The sequence below is a fragment of the Pogona vitticeps genome, chromosome 2 (genome assembly GCF_051106095.1).
Source record: "Pogona vitticeps strain Pit_001003342236 chromosome 2, PviZW2.1, whole genome shotgun sequence".
Classification (NCBI taxonomy): Eukaryota; Metazoa; Chordata; class Lepidosauria; order Squamata; family Agamidae; genus Pogona; species Pogona vitticeps.
In genome coordinates, this window is record NC_135784.1 from 735661 (window position 1) to 750131 (window position 14471).

The window sequence follows — 14471 nt, forward strand, 5'->3', positions numbered from 1 at the left end:
GGACATGCCTGGAAGTGAAAGGAAAGTCCGATGCTGCAAAGAAAAATGCTGCATAGGAACCTGGAATGTAAGATCTATTAACCTTGGGAAGCTGGAGGTGGTCAAACAGGAGATGGCAAGAATAAACATCGACATTCTGGGCATCAGTGAACTAAACTGGATGGGAATGAGTGAATTCAACTCAGATGATTATCATGTCTACTATTGTGGGCAAGAATCCCGTAGAAGGAATGGAGTAGCCCTCATAGTCAACAAAAAAGTGGGAAAAGCTGTAATGGGATATAATGTCAAACAGCAATCCAAATTTATGCACCAACCACCAATGCTGAGGAAACTGAAATTGAACAATTCCATGAAGATTTACAACACCATCTAGAACTGACACCAAAGAAAGATGTTCTTCTCATTCTGGGGGACTGGAATGCTAAAGTAGGGAGTCAAGAGATAAAAGGAACAACAAAGGTAAGTTTGGCCTTGGAGTTCAGAACGAAGCAGGACAAAGGCTAATAGAGTTTTGTCAAGAGAACAAGCTGGTCAACACAAACACTCTTTTCCAACAACACAAGAGGTGACTCTACACATGGAAATCACCAGATGGGCAATACCGAAATCAGATTGATTATATTCTCTGCAGCCAAAGATGGAGAAGCTCTATACAGTCAGCAAAAACAAGACCTGGAGCTGATTGTGGCTCTGATCATCAGCTTCTTAAAGCAAAATTCAAGCTTAAACTGAAGAGAGTAAGAAAAACCACTGGGCTAGTCAGGTATAATCTAAACCAAATCCCTTATGAATATATAGTGGAAGTGAGGAACAGATTTAAGGAACTCGATTTGGTGGACAGAGTGCCTGAAGAACTTTGGACAGAGGCTCATAACATTGTCCAGGAGGCAGCAACGAAAACCATCCCAAAGAAAAGGAAATGCAAGAAAGCAAAGTGGCTGTCCAACAAGGCCTTAGAAATAGCAGAGAGGAGAAGGGAAGCAAAATGCAAGGAGGATAGGGAAAGTTACAGAAAATTGAATGCAGACTTCCAAAGAATAGCAAGGAGAGACAAGAGGGCCTTCTTAAATGAACAATGCAAAGAAATAGAGGAAGATAATAGAAAAGGAAAGACCAGAGATCTGTTCAGGAAAATTGGACATATTAGAGGAACATTTTGCGCAAAGATGAACATGATAAAGGACAAAAATGGGAAGGACCTAACAGAAGCAGAAGACGTCAAGAAGAGGTGGCAAGAATACACAGAGGAATTATATCAGAAAGATTTGGATATCCCGGACAACCCAGACAATGTAGTTGCTGACCTTGAGCCAGACATCCTGGAGAGCGAAGTCAAGTGGGCCTTAGAAAGCCTGGCTAACAACAAGGCCAGTGGAGGTGATGGCATTCCAGTTGAACTATTTAAAATCTTAAAGGATGATGCTGTTAAGGTGCTACATTCAATATGCCAACAAGTTTGGAAAACTCAACAGTGGCCAGAGGATTGGAAAAGATCAGTCTACATCCCAATACCAAAGAAGGGCAGTGCCAAAGAATGCTCCAACTATTGTGCAATTGCACTCATTTCACATGCTAGCAAGGTTATGCTGAAAATCCTCCAAGGTAGGCTTCAGCAGTATGTGGACTCAGAACTCCTAGATGTGCAAGCTAGAAGTGCTTACAGAAATGGTTACCACCTTGTCTACCTCCTAAGAAACCTATGGACAATTGGGAAAGGAGTACGACAAAGCTGTATATTGTCCCCCAGCTTATTTAACTTATATGCAGAATACATCATGCGGAAGGCTGGACTGGAAGAAACCCAAGCCGGAATTAAGATTGCCGGAAGAAATATCAACAACCTCCGATATGCAGATGACACCACTCTGATGGCAGAAAGTGAGGAGGAATTAAAGAACCTTGTAATGAGAGTGAAAGAGGAGAGTGCAAAAAACGGTCTGAAGCTGAACATCAAAAAAAAGCTAAGATCATGGCCACTGGTCCCATCACCTCCTGGGAAATAGAAGGGGAACATTTGGAGGCAGTGACATATTTTACTTTCTTGGGCTCCATGATCACTGCAGATGGTGACAGCAATCACAAAATTAAATGACAACTGCTTCTTGGGAGTAACGTGATTACAAGCCTAAACAGCATCTTAAAAAGCAGGGGCATCATGTAGCCGACAAACGTCCACATAGTCAAAGCTATGGTTTTTCCTGTAGTGATGTATGGAAGTGAGAGCTGGACCATAAAGAAAGTAGACTGCCGAAGAATTGATGCCTTTGAATTGTAGTGCTGGAGGAGGCTCTTGAGAGTCCCCTGGACTGCAAGGAGAACAAACCTATCCATTCTAAAAGAAATCAAGCCTGAGTGCTCACTGGAAGGACGGATCCTGAAGCTGAGGCTCATGAGAAGAGAAGACTCCCTGGAAAAAATGCTGATGTTGGGAAAGTTTGAAGGCAGGAGGAGAAGGGGACGACAGAGGATGAGATGGTTGGATAGTGTCATTGAAGCGACCAACATGAATTTGACCAAACTCTGGGAGGCAGTGGAGGACAGGAGGGCCTGGAGTGCTCTGATCCATGGGGTCACGAAGAGTCGGACACGACTTGACTAAACAAGAAGAATGAGCTGGAATTTTTTGCATATATGCATTACTGAATCAGCGACATCTATGTTGGCTTGGGCATGTCATGAGAATGGCTGATGGTCGGATTCCAAAAGATCTCCTGTATGGAGAATTAGTGCAGGGAAATCGCCCCAGAGGGAGACCACAGCTGCGATACAAGGAGATCTGCATGCTGGATTTGAAGGCCTTAGGAATGGACCTCAACAGATGGGTAACCCTGACATCTGACCATTCAGCCTGTCCCATTTTGAAGAGACCCTTGTCTAGCAGGCCAAGGCGAATAGGTAGTCCTGAAACCAGCCAAATCAGGAAACTGGACAGGGGACAGACTGCATTTGTCTTCAGTGTGGAAGGGACGGTCACTCTCGAAACGGCCTCCTCAGCCACACTAGACACTGTTCCAAGACCTCCATGCAGAGCACGATACCATAGTCTCTCGAGACTGAAGGATGCCTAAACAACAGTGAAACGTGATCCACTCGTTCTCCAGAGTGATCCACAGGCTAGGTAATAGGTCTACTGATTGGGTCTTTTGTCTCACAGAAAAGCTTGGGTGTCCTGCCTTTAAAATAATAGTAATAATAAAGCCACACAGGACTGGAACAGGAAGGGGAAGCTGGGCTACTCTGCATGGTAATTCCTCCCTTCCCTTCCTTTAGAGACTTTGGCCTGAAAGACACCCCCCCCCAGGGGTTGGACCGTCAGGTGGCTGTGACTTCTGCTTCTCTCTTGCAAGGGTCTCCCGCTTCCTGAAGCTGGATGAGCTTCATTTAGACCTGGGTGCGTTAAGGGCAAGGCCACGCGCCCTCCACATGTTCCTTTCTTCCTCTCCGCCTGCCCTCCTCGTCTTGACCAGATGTCTCTCTTTCTATCCATAGGCAGCTCCCTGTGGTGTTTCTTTTTTTTTTTTCTCAGCCTGGGCAAGAGAGGGGACCCCCCGCTGGTGCTGCCCCCTGCTGGCCGCGACCCACCACAGCTGAGACCGGGTCAGGGGGTTAAGGAGAATCTCAGAAGGCGCAGGAAGCGGTTCACCTGGGGTGAGCGGATGAGGATGCAAGCAACCCTCTGCCCCCCCCCCCGCCCTCCTGCAGGAGATCGAAACTCCCCTGGGGCCGAAAGGAGGGGAAAGCCGACTCTCGAGTAAGGAAACGGCCAGGCCAGGGGGAGGAAGAGCATGAGCAGCCTTTTGCTGCCACGGGATGGCCACGAAGGGACACACCTCTGGACAACAGCTGGATTCCAATGCTCTGCAGCGGCGGGAGGGGGCGGGGGGTTGGAATCCCCCCCAGAGAGGAGGAGGAGGAAGGAGAATCTGTGGCCCCATCCGGGCTTGGATCAGGCCGCTCTGCTCTGGGTTCAGGACTGGGAAGGAGGGCGGTGGAGGAGGAGAAAATCCCAGAAGCAGCAATAAAGCAGAGCCCCCCCAACTGGTCCCCTGCTCTTGAGGAGACCAGACCTGACCCTGTTGGAAACCTCCTTCCTACACCTAGTCTTCAAGCATGGGGGATCTCCTGGCTTGAGGGTGGCTTCCTGCCCAACAGGTGTGCGCGTGTTCCTTGTGGGTTGGGGGGGGATGTCCCTGTTCTGGGAGGGGTGCAGGAGAGCCCGCAGAGAGAAAGAGCAGAGCGCCCCCTCATGGAGGAGCCGGGAAGGGGCTGCTCGACATGGGGCTCCCCCCCCGTCCACTTATGGGAGGAAAGGAGAGCCTGGGGGGGATCCCTTGGTGCTTCTTCTGCCGGGGGGGGGCTGAATCCCGGGGATCGGGGCCGGCCCGAGTTGACCCGGAGCACCGCTTGCCCCTCCACCAGCTCCAGGGGCAGGGGGAGAGAGGAGGGGCCCTGTGAAACCCCTCCCCTATTCTGACTAAAGGAGGGTGGGGGGTTGAAAGACCCCCCATAAACAGACACACACCGATGGAGTCGTGCCCCGGCCACATCTTCGGGATGGGGGGGTGGGGGTCCTTCCCTCGGCTGGGCAACCTGAGGACACCCAAGGGAGGTCCTGGATCCCCCCCAGAAGGAAGGGGGAGGGGGCGGAGGGGGGCCTGTGGTTACCCCCCCGCAGAGGGAGGGGGGAAGATCTCCTCCTGAAAGAGGCTCCAAAAGGTGCCACGGAAAGACCCTTTGCTTTGCCCCCCCCTCCAGAGCTGAGAGAGAGACCCCTTTCTTTCCCTCTGTGGGGTGCGTGTGTCACAATCCTGCACTCCCCCTGCAGAGAGGAGGCCCCCCCCCCGGGTCACCAGAGGTTAAACTTCCAGACTGCGCTCAAGACTCTGCTCAGGACCCGAGATTTGGTCCCAAGTGAACTGAGGTTCTTTCCCCCCCCCCCACTGCCCTGGGCTCCAGGTTGATTCAGCCTCCCCTCCTGCCAAATTCGGTGACTGGAGGACCCAGATCTATGGATGGGGGGGTGCGAGGGGGGGCACGAGGACAGGCAATGTGTCCCCTGCCCAATGAAAATTGTAAAATGCCCAGAGAGAGCTTTAAGGGTTTATGGGGGGGGGGCAGAATAGAAGGAGCCCTTGTTGAGAAAAACAAGCATGCCTGACCGTTTATTTCTCTTGCTGACCACTTATTTATTTATATATTAATTAGACCAAGGGTCTACTCTGGACGGTTCACCATTAACAAGCCATTTCTTTTCCTGGTTCTTAACCTTTGTTACTCAGATGTTTTCGGACTGCAACTCCCAGAAGCCTTCACGATCACCTCTGCTGGCTGGGGTTTCTGGGAGTTGCAGTTCAAAAACAGCTGAGTAACAAAGGTTAAGGACCACTGGTCTAAAAGACCCCCCCTCTCTCTCTTACACACACACATACACACACACACTTGCCTTCCTTAATCAGCCTGCTGAATTACTCTCTGTTCGAGAGGTCCCTTTGAGTGTGGGTACCCCCCCACACATACACACACACGCCAGGCCTCCTGCAAAGCATCTCCTCCTCGCGATCTCAGCCCTACTAACGGGGGGGGGGGGAGGAGAGAGAAACATTATTTATTTATTTATTGATTGATTGATTGATATTATTTATTTATACATGCGAACGTGGCTCCTTTTATTTGTCTCCCTCCTCCCCACCCACCCCCGGGAGGGGGGTTTGCTTTGTGAAGTCTGCAGAGAGCAGGGAGCCAAGCAGATAAACTGGAAGGTGTGTGTGTGTGGGGGTCCCTTCCGCTGCTGGTGGGGCTGGTGAAACGCGGGGGGGGAGGGAGGGAGGCCTGCGGCTGGTTTGCACACACACGCCCCCCCCCCGGTGCCCGTCCCTGTTAGGACACCTGACCCCTCCTCCTCCATCCAGGTGCGGAGGCAACTGCACATCCCCCCCCAGCTATGCTTTCCCCCCCCACCCTTGGAGGAAGAGTCTGGACTGGACCCCCTCCCCCCCTCCTAACCCCCCCTCCTCCCCTCCCCCTCCCGGATGGGAAACCCCCCCCCCCGCTTCCTGAGCGTCATCGGATCCTGGCTCTCCCCTTCCGGCCCCAACCCTTTCCGTCCCGGGCAGAAAGAGAGAGAGAGAGAAAGCCCGCCATGGAGCCGGGCGGCGGCGGCGTCGACCCGGAGCAGATTTCCCCGCGCCCGGAGCACCTCCTGCAGCTACGGAAGGAGGTGGAGCGGCTGCGGGCCGGCTGGGTCTCCGGGGCGGTGCGGGCGCGGAGCGTGGGGCGCCGGGCGGTGACCCTCGGGCGGGAGCCCCTGGAGGGCTGCCTGCGGAAGCTCCGCCAGGCCCGGCGCGGGTGGGGGGCCCTCCTGGACGAGGCCGGCGACCGCCCCCGGGGGAGGCTGCCCCCGCGCAAGCAGGAGGCGCTGCTCAACCTCCTGGACCTGGGCCTGGCCCTCCTCGACCGGATCGAGGGCTTGCGCGGCAGGAAGACCCGGAGGCGCGGGGCGGCCGGGGGGCCCGAGGGCCGGGGGTCCCCGGAGGCGCCCCCGAAGCCCCCGGCCTCCCCAAAGAGCGGCCCGCCGGCCGGAGGAGGAGGAGGAGCGGACGGAGAGGAGGCGTCGGGCGCCGGCGTCGAGTGGCGGCGGGCCCTGGGAGCCCTCCGGGGCCGCTTCGGAGCCCTGCAGGAGGGGATGATGCTCCCCCGCCGGCGGGATCAGCTGCTGCTGCCGCCGGCCCGGGAGCTGCGGGCGCTGCGGCTGGAGGGCTGCGAGTTCGCCCTCCGGAAGGCCATCGCCCTGGACGAGGCGGAGGGGCGCCTGCGGGAAGCCCTCTGGGGCCCCTTGGCCCGGGAGGAGGACCGGGAGGAGGAGGAGGAGGAGGAGCCCTCGGGGGGGCGCCTCTCCGGGGACCCCCCTCGGGGTGCACCCACCGCCACCCCGGCGGCCCCGACGGGCACCTGGCGAGAGGAGGCGCGGGCCCTGCAGGAGCAGCTGGGGGCCCTGGCGCGGGCCGGCGCGGCCGAGGAGAAGGCCCACCGGTGGCGGGAGGCGGCCGGCTTCGCCTCCCGGGAGTCCGGGCCGCTGGACAAGGCCGGCCGGGGGGATCCGAGGAGGGTCCGGCCGGAGGAGGCGGAGGCGGCACGGGGCCCCCTCCTCGGGGACACGGTGTGGGGCAAGCGGGCGGCCCTGCAGGAGGCCATCTGGGATCTCCCCCGACGGGGCGTCCCCACGGAGGCCAGCATGGTCGCCTTGCAGGAGAAGGCGGGGGCCCTGGTGGAGGCCACGAACGGCGGCACCTCCCCGGAAGAAGCCGCGGGGTCCCGGCGGGGGGAGACGACGACGGGGGCCTTCCTGGGGGCAGGGGGAGAAAGCCGCTCCGAACTCCTGGCCCGGTTGGGGATCCCCGCGGAGGAGATGGACGCCCTGGACCGACACCTGGAGGGCCTGTGGGAAGCCCTGGAGGACATCTACCTGTCCAAGGAGGTGGACGCCCCGCGGGAGAAGGTGGAGGCCGTGTCCCGGTCCGTGGCGGCCTTCAAGGGGGCCCTGAGGGCGGCCGGACGGGCCGAGGGTCCCGCCTGGGAGAGGCTGGGTGCCCTGGAGAGATGCGTGGAAGCTCTCCCGCTGGAGGAAATGGCGGCCCTGAATGAGGAGCTGAGGACCCTCACGGAGGTCCTGAGGGAGAAGGCGGAAGCCCCAGAGGACGAGCCCTGGATGGAGGTGGGAGAGGCCCCGGATTGGGGCCAAGCAGAGACCTGGAAGGCGCCCGGCGCAGGTGAGGTCGTGGGTTGCCACTTTCCCATCATGCTGGCATTAGAAGAGCATAGTTTCCCACACCGAGCAGATCTACAGCGCTACTCTCTTAACGCAGGACGATGTCCTCGTGCCTCTGAGCTGACGCAGAGTGATTTCGGCACAACCCCAGCGAAATAGTTGCTGCTCTTCTGCTCCCTGGGGGGAGGGGAGGGGCTGCGGGCATTTGGAAGGGCAGCGAAAGAGTTCTAAATTTGGTCCTAAGTGGCACAAGGTATAGAACATTTTACCTTTTGATTAGGTCTTTTGAGTTGTTGATCCAATGTGGAGTTTATGTCATTCAGCTTCCGCCTCCGAGACCTTGCCATGGGTTATGTAGTACCACCCATATAGATGGTGGTTGACAGAACTACGTCCTGTGTAGCAGCCCCATCTTACAGGGGCTGACCGTCTGCATTTGCCTGGTGTGAACACCAGAGGAGACTGTGGGTCAGGCGGGGCGGGTGAGTGAGGGCGCCATCCTGCCCCCCCCCCGTGTGCTCTGCAGTCGGTCACTTTGTCCGGCCATTTCTGTCGACGGGTCTTTTCTAAATCCTTTCCTTGGGCCAGTTCTGCATTTGGCCTAAAGTAGATCCTGAGATGTACTCTTTTTTTTTTGTTAAATCAAAGAATAAAAGCTGTTGCAGGCATTTATTTGTTAAAACTGAGGACGGCTGAGATTGGCCACAAAGTCACTCCGGGTGCTCGTCCAGCGGAAGGTCTCAGGTGGGGAGGGCCGGGCGCGGGCATCCTCTGCCCTCCTTCCTCCTGTTGGGGGTCGTTTTTAAGGTGCCACGGAAGCCCCCCCTAGCAGAAGATTTCTGCCCCTGTGGAATTTCCCAGCCCTTCCTCCTCTGTCCTCTTTCTCTTCTCCCCATAGATCCATACTGTGACCCCACCGTAGAAGAAGGAATGTCCTAGAAGCCTTTAGGCAGTCAGAGGGGTTTGGAGGCAGAGGATTTATCAGTTCCTTCCCCCCCCCCCGCGCCGCCTGAAACCTTTGTGAGTTTCCATGGCTGAGTGGGGATTCAAACCCAGGTCTTCTCTGTTCTAGTCCATGGGAGGCCCAACAACCCAAGGAGAAGCCATTTAGAGGAAAGGATGGGACCTTTTATAGTCCCTCTCCCACACCTGGGTTAAGAAACAAGCAATGGCCGGTGTTCACTTGTTTTTTATTTTAAAGGATTTTTGTAAAAAAAAATTTTTTAAGGTAATCCTGAGCGTGTATTAGGGTTCACAGAGGTGCACAATTTGTTTTGAGGCTCTTGGAAGAACTTGTAGCCATTTGAGTTTGTTGTTTAGATTATTATTTATTTTGTTAGCGTGTTTTTTAAGATCCCTGTTAACTCTGATGATTTTCGCCTCCAAGCCGAGTGTGCGATCCAGCAGTTGTTTCAAGCTGTGCACCAGCTTGTTCGGTGCTTGCCGGCATCTGAATTTGACCCTTCGGCTAACCCCCCCCCCAAAAAAAGTCAATATTTCTGCTGCCTGTTCTGCTGTGTGCCTCCGTCCATCTACTGTTACGAGAAGATAGTTGTGCCCCATTGCTGGTGGCATCAGCCTTCATTTCGAGGCTTTTAGGAAACTTGAGCTCCTCTCCGGCAGAGGATCGGACACCGACGCACCCATTGTGATCCAGCACGTTTCGCTGTGAAAACAAAATATGCCACACCAGACAGCTGGGGCTCTTCTCGTAAAGACTGAGAAGGCTCCGAGGATACATTACAGATCTCCTGTTTACAAATCGGGTGTCAAAATACCCCCCCCCAAACCGGGAAGGCGCCCGGCCGGTAACAAGTTGGGATCCTTGCCCCAACAGGTCCCTGGCCTGTGACCCAGAGACCTGTGGGTTCTCTCCCCCCCCCATATGTATTCTTCATCTCTCTGTTGGGGTTTTTCCTCCTGAGGACTGAGAGGATCTGTTGTGTTGTCAAGGGACCGCTTCTTGCCTCCCCTGGAACATCGGGTAACCTCCCAATGTCTGTGGGAGTCAAGGCCAGCTCACGTTCACGCTTACCTTTGGCGTGAGGAATCTTACCTTCTCGATGTGTGCTACATTGCTAGGTGTTGCTAGATGTTTCACTACTTTCTCTTATTCTTTTTGGAGGTACTATTGAAACGGATGTGTGGCCCATTTCCTCCCTCCCATTGGAGGGTTTTAAAAAGTTTTTTATTTATTTATTCATTTAACCTATATGCCGCCCACGCTATCCAAAGGTCTCTGGGCGGCTTAAAACATTTAAAATGCAATAAAAAGTCAGAACAATTAAAATACAATTAATATATATATATATATAATTGCCATCAGACCCACAGTTAATATTATTTCAGTTAAAAGCCTTCTGGAACAGGAAGGTTTTGACCTGGCGCCGAAATGTCATCAACGTCGGCGCCAGACGAATCTCAGCCAGGAGGGCATTCCATAGTCTGGGGGCAGCTGCCAAAAAGGCCCTTTGTCTACAAGCCGTCCCTCTTACCTCCTTGAGGGACGGCTCTTTCAAAAGGGCCCCCTGGCTAGATCTTAATAGCCGGGTAGGTTCATATGGAAGGAGGCAGTCCTTCAGGGATCCAGAAGGAGGCGCTCCTTCAAGTATCCAGGGCCCAAGCTGTTTAGGGCTTTATATGTCAAAACAAGCACTTTGAATTGGGCCCGGGCAGCAACTGGTAGCCAGTGTAAATTGTACAGAATCGGCGTGTTGTGTGCCCTGGTGGCCGCACCACTCACCAGCCGCGCAGCTCGATTCTGGACCAGTTGCAGTCGCCGGACCGTCTTCAAAGGCAGCCCCACATAGAGCGCATTGCAGTAATCTATGCAGGATGTTACCAGTGCATGTGTGACTGTCATGAGACTCCACTCGTCCAGGTAGGGCCGTAGCTGGCATAATTTCCGCAACTGAAGGAAGGCCACCGAGTCCACCTGGGCTTTTTCATTTTGGGTTTGACTCTTGCCGTTTCTCCTCCCGGGGACTGATGTGTCAAGTCGCTCAGCAAGTGAGTTCCCTCCCAGGTGAGTTTTCTGGTTCAAGCTTGACCCATCGAGGAAAAGAGTCCATCTTTCATCCTCCGATGGAATGTCCATTACATCTGCCCAAGCCACTGGTGACCCGTTCCAAAATTTCCAAAGAGTCAGGAGTTTCTGCCATCTGGTCTAGGAAAAAGGGTAGTCGGGTTTAGCCAGGACGTAACTTCTGAGCCTTTGCAATGTTTTAATGAAAACATCCTCAAAGAAGGGATGGGCGAGCCACCTCGGAGCCTGGGAACGGCCGCCATGAGGTGGAAAGGACTCGGGGGCAAGCCGTGGTTGTTACTGAGGGGGGTGCCCCTTTGTCCCTTAGGTGCCGATCCAACGCCCGTGGTGACAGGAGGAAGAAGAGACCAAGACAGGATTGGGGCCTCGGGACTGCCTTTCCCAGCTTCTGTCGGGGCATCAAGGTAAGTCAGTCTTCAAGGGGGTCGTGACTCAGTTTCCCCTTCCGAATAGACCCATCGGATTCCTCAGTCCCACCTCCCTCCTCGGTCTGAGGACCCGAGGACGGGCTTTTTCCAGCCGCTGCTTCTGAGCTGTGAGAGAACCTGCCAAGGAGATGCGATCCATCAATGGATGGATGGAGGCTAGTTTGTAGAAAAGGCGCCCCTTGTAATTCTGTGTTTTTTTCCTTGTGATTGGTTTATATTCTCCTTTCCTCCCTAGCTATTCTGTTTCTGGATTTGTTGTTACTTTATTTAATTTCAGCCACAACACTGCAATTCAGTTTTGTATCTCCAGAGGGTTTCCGGAGCATATCTTATGCTTTCTCCGAACGAGCAGGGATCCCACCATGAAATGCACCAAGTAACTCTTAAAAATTGTACTTTTGTCCTTTTTTTTTTAAATTGGAAGCTTCTCGACGAAGGAGGACACCGGTTCCAGCCGTCCTGTCAACTCCCCGGGAGGTGCGTCGGCCTCGGGGCCTCCTTCGGGTCTTGGGGCGAGAAGAAACTGGCACAAGGAGGTGACTCAGGAGGCGCGCCAGAGCTTGGTCCCGAAGTTGTAAGTATGCGTCACAGAAGAGGAGAAGCGCTCGGTGTGGGATCGGGCCTTTCTGGAGGACGGCACTTCCCTTTGTGGGTCCTACCCACATTTTGGAGATCGGGGTTTTTGCACATTTAAAGTCCTTTTTGGGCATTTCGTGGCCTGGCGCCGCCCACTGGGTGTGTGTTTGTTTGTGTATGTGTGTGTTGCAGGTCTGATTCTTGTGGGGGCTAAAATTGGGCTTCTCCCACTCGCTGGGATAGGCACCCCAGCTGAAAGGATAATATATATGGGGCACTCTGTGTGTGTGTGTGTGTGTGTGTGTGTGTGAATGTCTCTCACACCATCCCCATCCCTGTATCATTTTTCTTCTCCTTCCATTTGTCCCCCCCCCCCCGGGCTTGTTGTATAATTTCAGTGATGATGGTGCTAAAGGAATAGCGGTTCTTGGGGTTTCCTTTGAGACTGGATTTCGAACCGTCCTTTCGTGTGACCCGGGTGGGAGAGGCTTTACGAGTGTCGTATTCATTCCTGTCTCCCAAGCAAAGCGTCTCACCGGATCTCGGTCTCTTCCCTTTCTAGCGCAGAAGACATCACGGGAAGGCAGCGTTCCCTCGGTGAAAAACCCGCAGTGCTGGTACAAGTGCAACCCTTCAGGAAAAGAGGAAGACCCCGACTGCGAGATGGACAGGCTTCAATAAGGAACCACAAGCTGGAGTTGGCAAGATCTGAGCAGGGCCGTTGAGGACGTGATCTTTTGGAGGTCACTCATTCATGGGGTTGCCCTAAGTCACGGTCAAGCTCCCCGCTGCTTGGCCTTTTCACACACCGGAGCCAAGTCTGGTTGTCCCACCGGCTTGGCTTGCCTTTTCTGACTTCAGAGCTGGAACAAGCCGCCCGAGAAATACCAGGCAGATCCAGCTCAGGACGCCCCCTGAGTTGGGCACAGGGCACGGGGTCTCCCAAGCCCCTCCACCAGTCCCCTGGACAGATGCTGTGGGCAGGGACATCATCATCCGGGGGAAGCCTAGCAGACCAGGCGGTTGGTCGGTCCCCCCTGAGACGCCAGGTGTAAGGGGGAAGGAAAGTCTCTGTTTTTCCCGGAGCAAAAAATAACTCAAATAAATTGTGACAAGTCTTGTAGATGGAGGAAAAGTGATTCTTGAACGTGGGGGAAATCACACACAGCGGGAGCCTTTCCAGCTCCTTGGGAGGTGCTTTTTCGGCGCACCGTTGCCTCCTCCACGCAGTGGGAGCCATTTCCATGTTTGATGGAGGAGGAGGGCTGGAGGGGACCCTTAACTCTTTTAACGGCTCCCGTCTGAACGAGGACGCCCCCCCTTTGGTTCTGTAGCTGTGAAGGGGGTCCACCTGTGGGGCTGAGGCTGCTGCCCCCTGCTGGTCCTCTCCTGCCACAGCCGAAACTTTTTGAGTGTGTGTGTGTGTGTGTGTGTGTGTGTGAGAGAGAGAGAGAGAGAGAGAGAGAGAGAGAGAGAGAAGAGAGAGAGAGACAAATAGGATGGAGAAGGTGACTCTCGAGAAAAGGGCCAGTCAGGGGAGGGGGTGGTACAGGCAGGCAAGTCCAGGAAGTGGGAGGGGGGGGAGGGAGATGGACAGAGCGAGGAACCACCGGAGGAAAGGGCAGTACCCCTCCTGCTGACTCTCGAGGAGACCAGACCTGACCGGCTCCTGAACAATGCAGGGAAATGTGGCTGCTGGCAGAGGCAGCTGTGGAAATAAAACCTCAGAAATAAAGCAGGCGGGCAGGATCGAGCCCCTCCACCCCACCCGCCCATTGGGAAAACCTGCCATGCCCTACCCCCCCCCATTTTTAAGCCGGGGGATTCCGCAGCCCGAGGGAGGCTTCTTACATGTTGCGGGTGTCCGTCTGGGAACGAGCCGACCTGGCTCTGCAAGGGAGGTCGTGGGCGCTGGACAGTCCCCCAAAAGCGAGCGAGAGAGGAGAGAAAAAGAGGCCGGTGCTGGAAAACGGAATTTTAGTTCCAATATGCCATTTGCTAACTACCCCCTTTGGAAAAAGCCCTTCGTTGCCGCCTTTTCGCCTTGTTTTGTGTGTTGCATTTATTATTATTTTATAAAAATAATAGAACCGAAGAACAGGGAAATCCCATCAGAACTAAATCATAGAATCCTAGTGTCATGGAGTCAGAAGGGGGTCTAACAAGGCCATCGAGTCTGACACACACACACACACCCGGGCTCAACGCGGCAAACCAAACCGAAGAGGATCTGCCAGGTGGTGGTCTTAAGTTTCTCTCGAAGTAAGTTCCCGGTTTGGAGCGCCCACCGACTCCCGAGGTCACAGGTTCCATTGTCGTACTGCTCCAACCGTGAGGAAATTTGTTTGCTTAGATTCCACGGAAATCTGGCTTCCTTTCACTTGAGCCCATGGTTGCATGTCCTGCCCTCTGGGAGGACGGAGGACAGATCCTGCCCCTCCTCTCTAGGACAGCCTTTCCAGTCTTTAATAAAGGGCCCTCAGGTCCCCTCTGTCTTTCTCCGAGATGAGATTTCGAGGCAACTGTTTTACCGTTGCTCCGTCCTTCCCGAAGGAGAGGACTCAGAAGGTGGGGGCAACTTGTTCCTCTTTGAAACCCTGGCCATTGGTCTGGGGTGTCCCTCTGGGGTCCTGTGTGGCCTCCTGTGTTATTT

The 14471-nt window shown here is 54.6% G+C and overlaps 1 protein-coding gene across 1 annotated transcript; it reads left to right on the top strand.

Moving 5' to 3' along the window:
• Positions 1–6093: 6093 nt before the first annotated feature.
• LOC144587202 (uncharacterized) lies at positions 6094–12941 on the top strand. Its single transcript, XM_078386996.1, has 4 exons — positions 6094–7769; positions 11122–11218; positions 11667–11816; positions 12381–12941. Exons 1-4 carry the CDS (start codon positions 6143–6145, stop codon positions 12541–12543), a joined length of 2037 nt encoding a protein of 678 aa, XP_078243122.1. The 5' UTR covers positions 6094–6142; the 3' UTR covers positions 12544–12941.
• The last annotated feature ends 1530 nt before the right edge of the window (positions 12942–14471 follow it).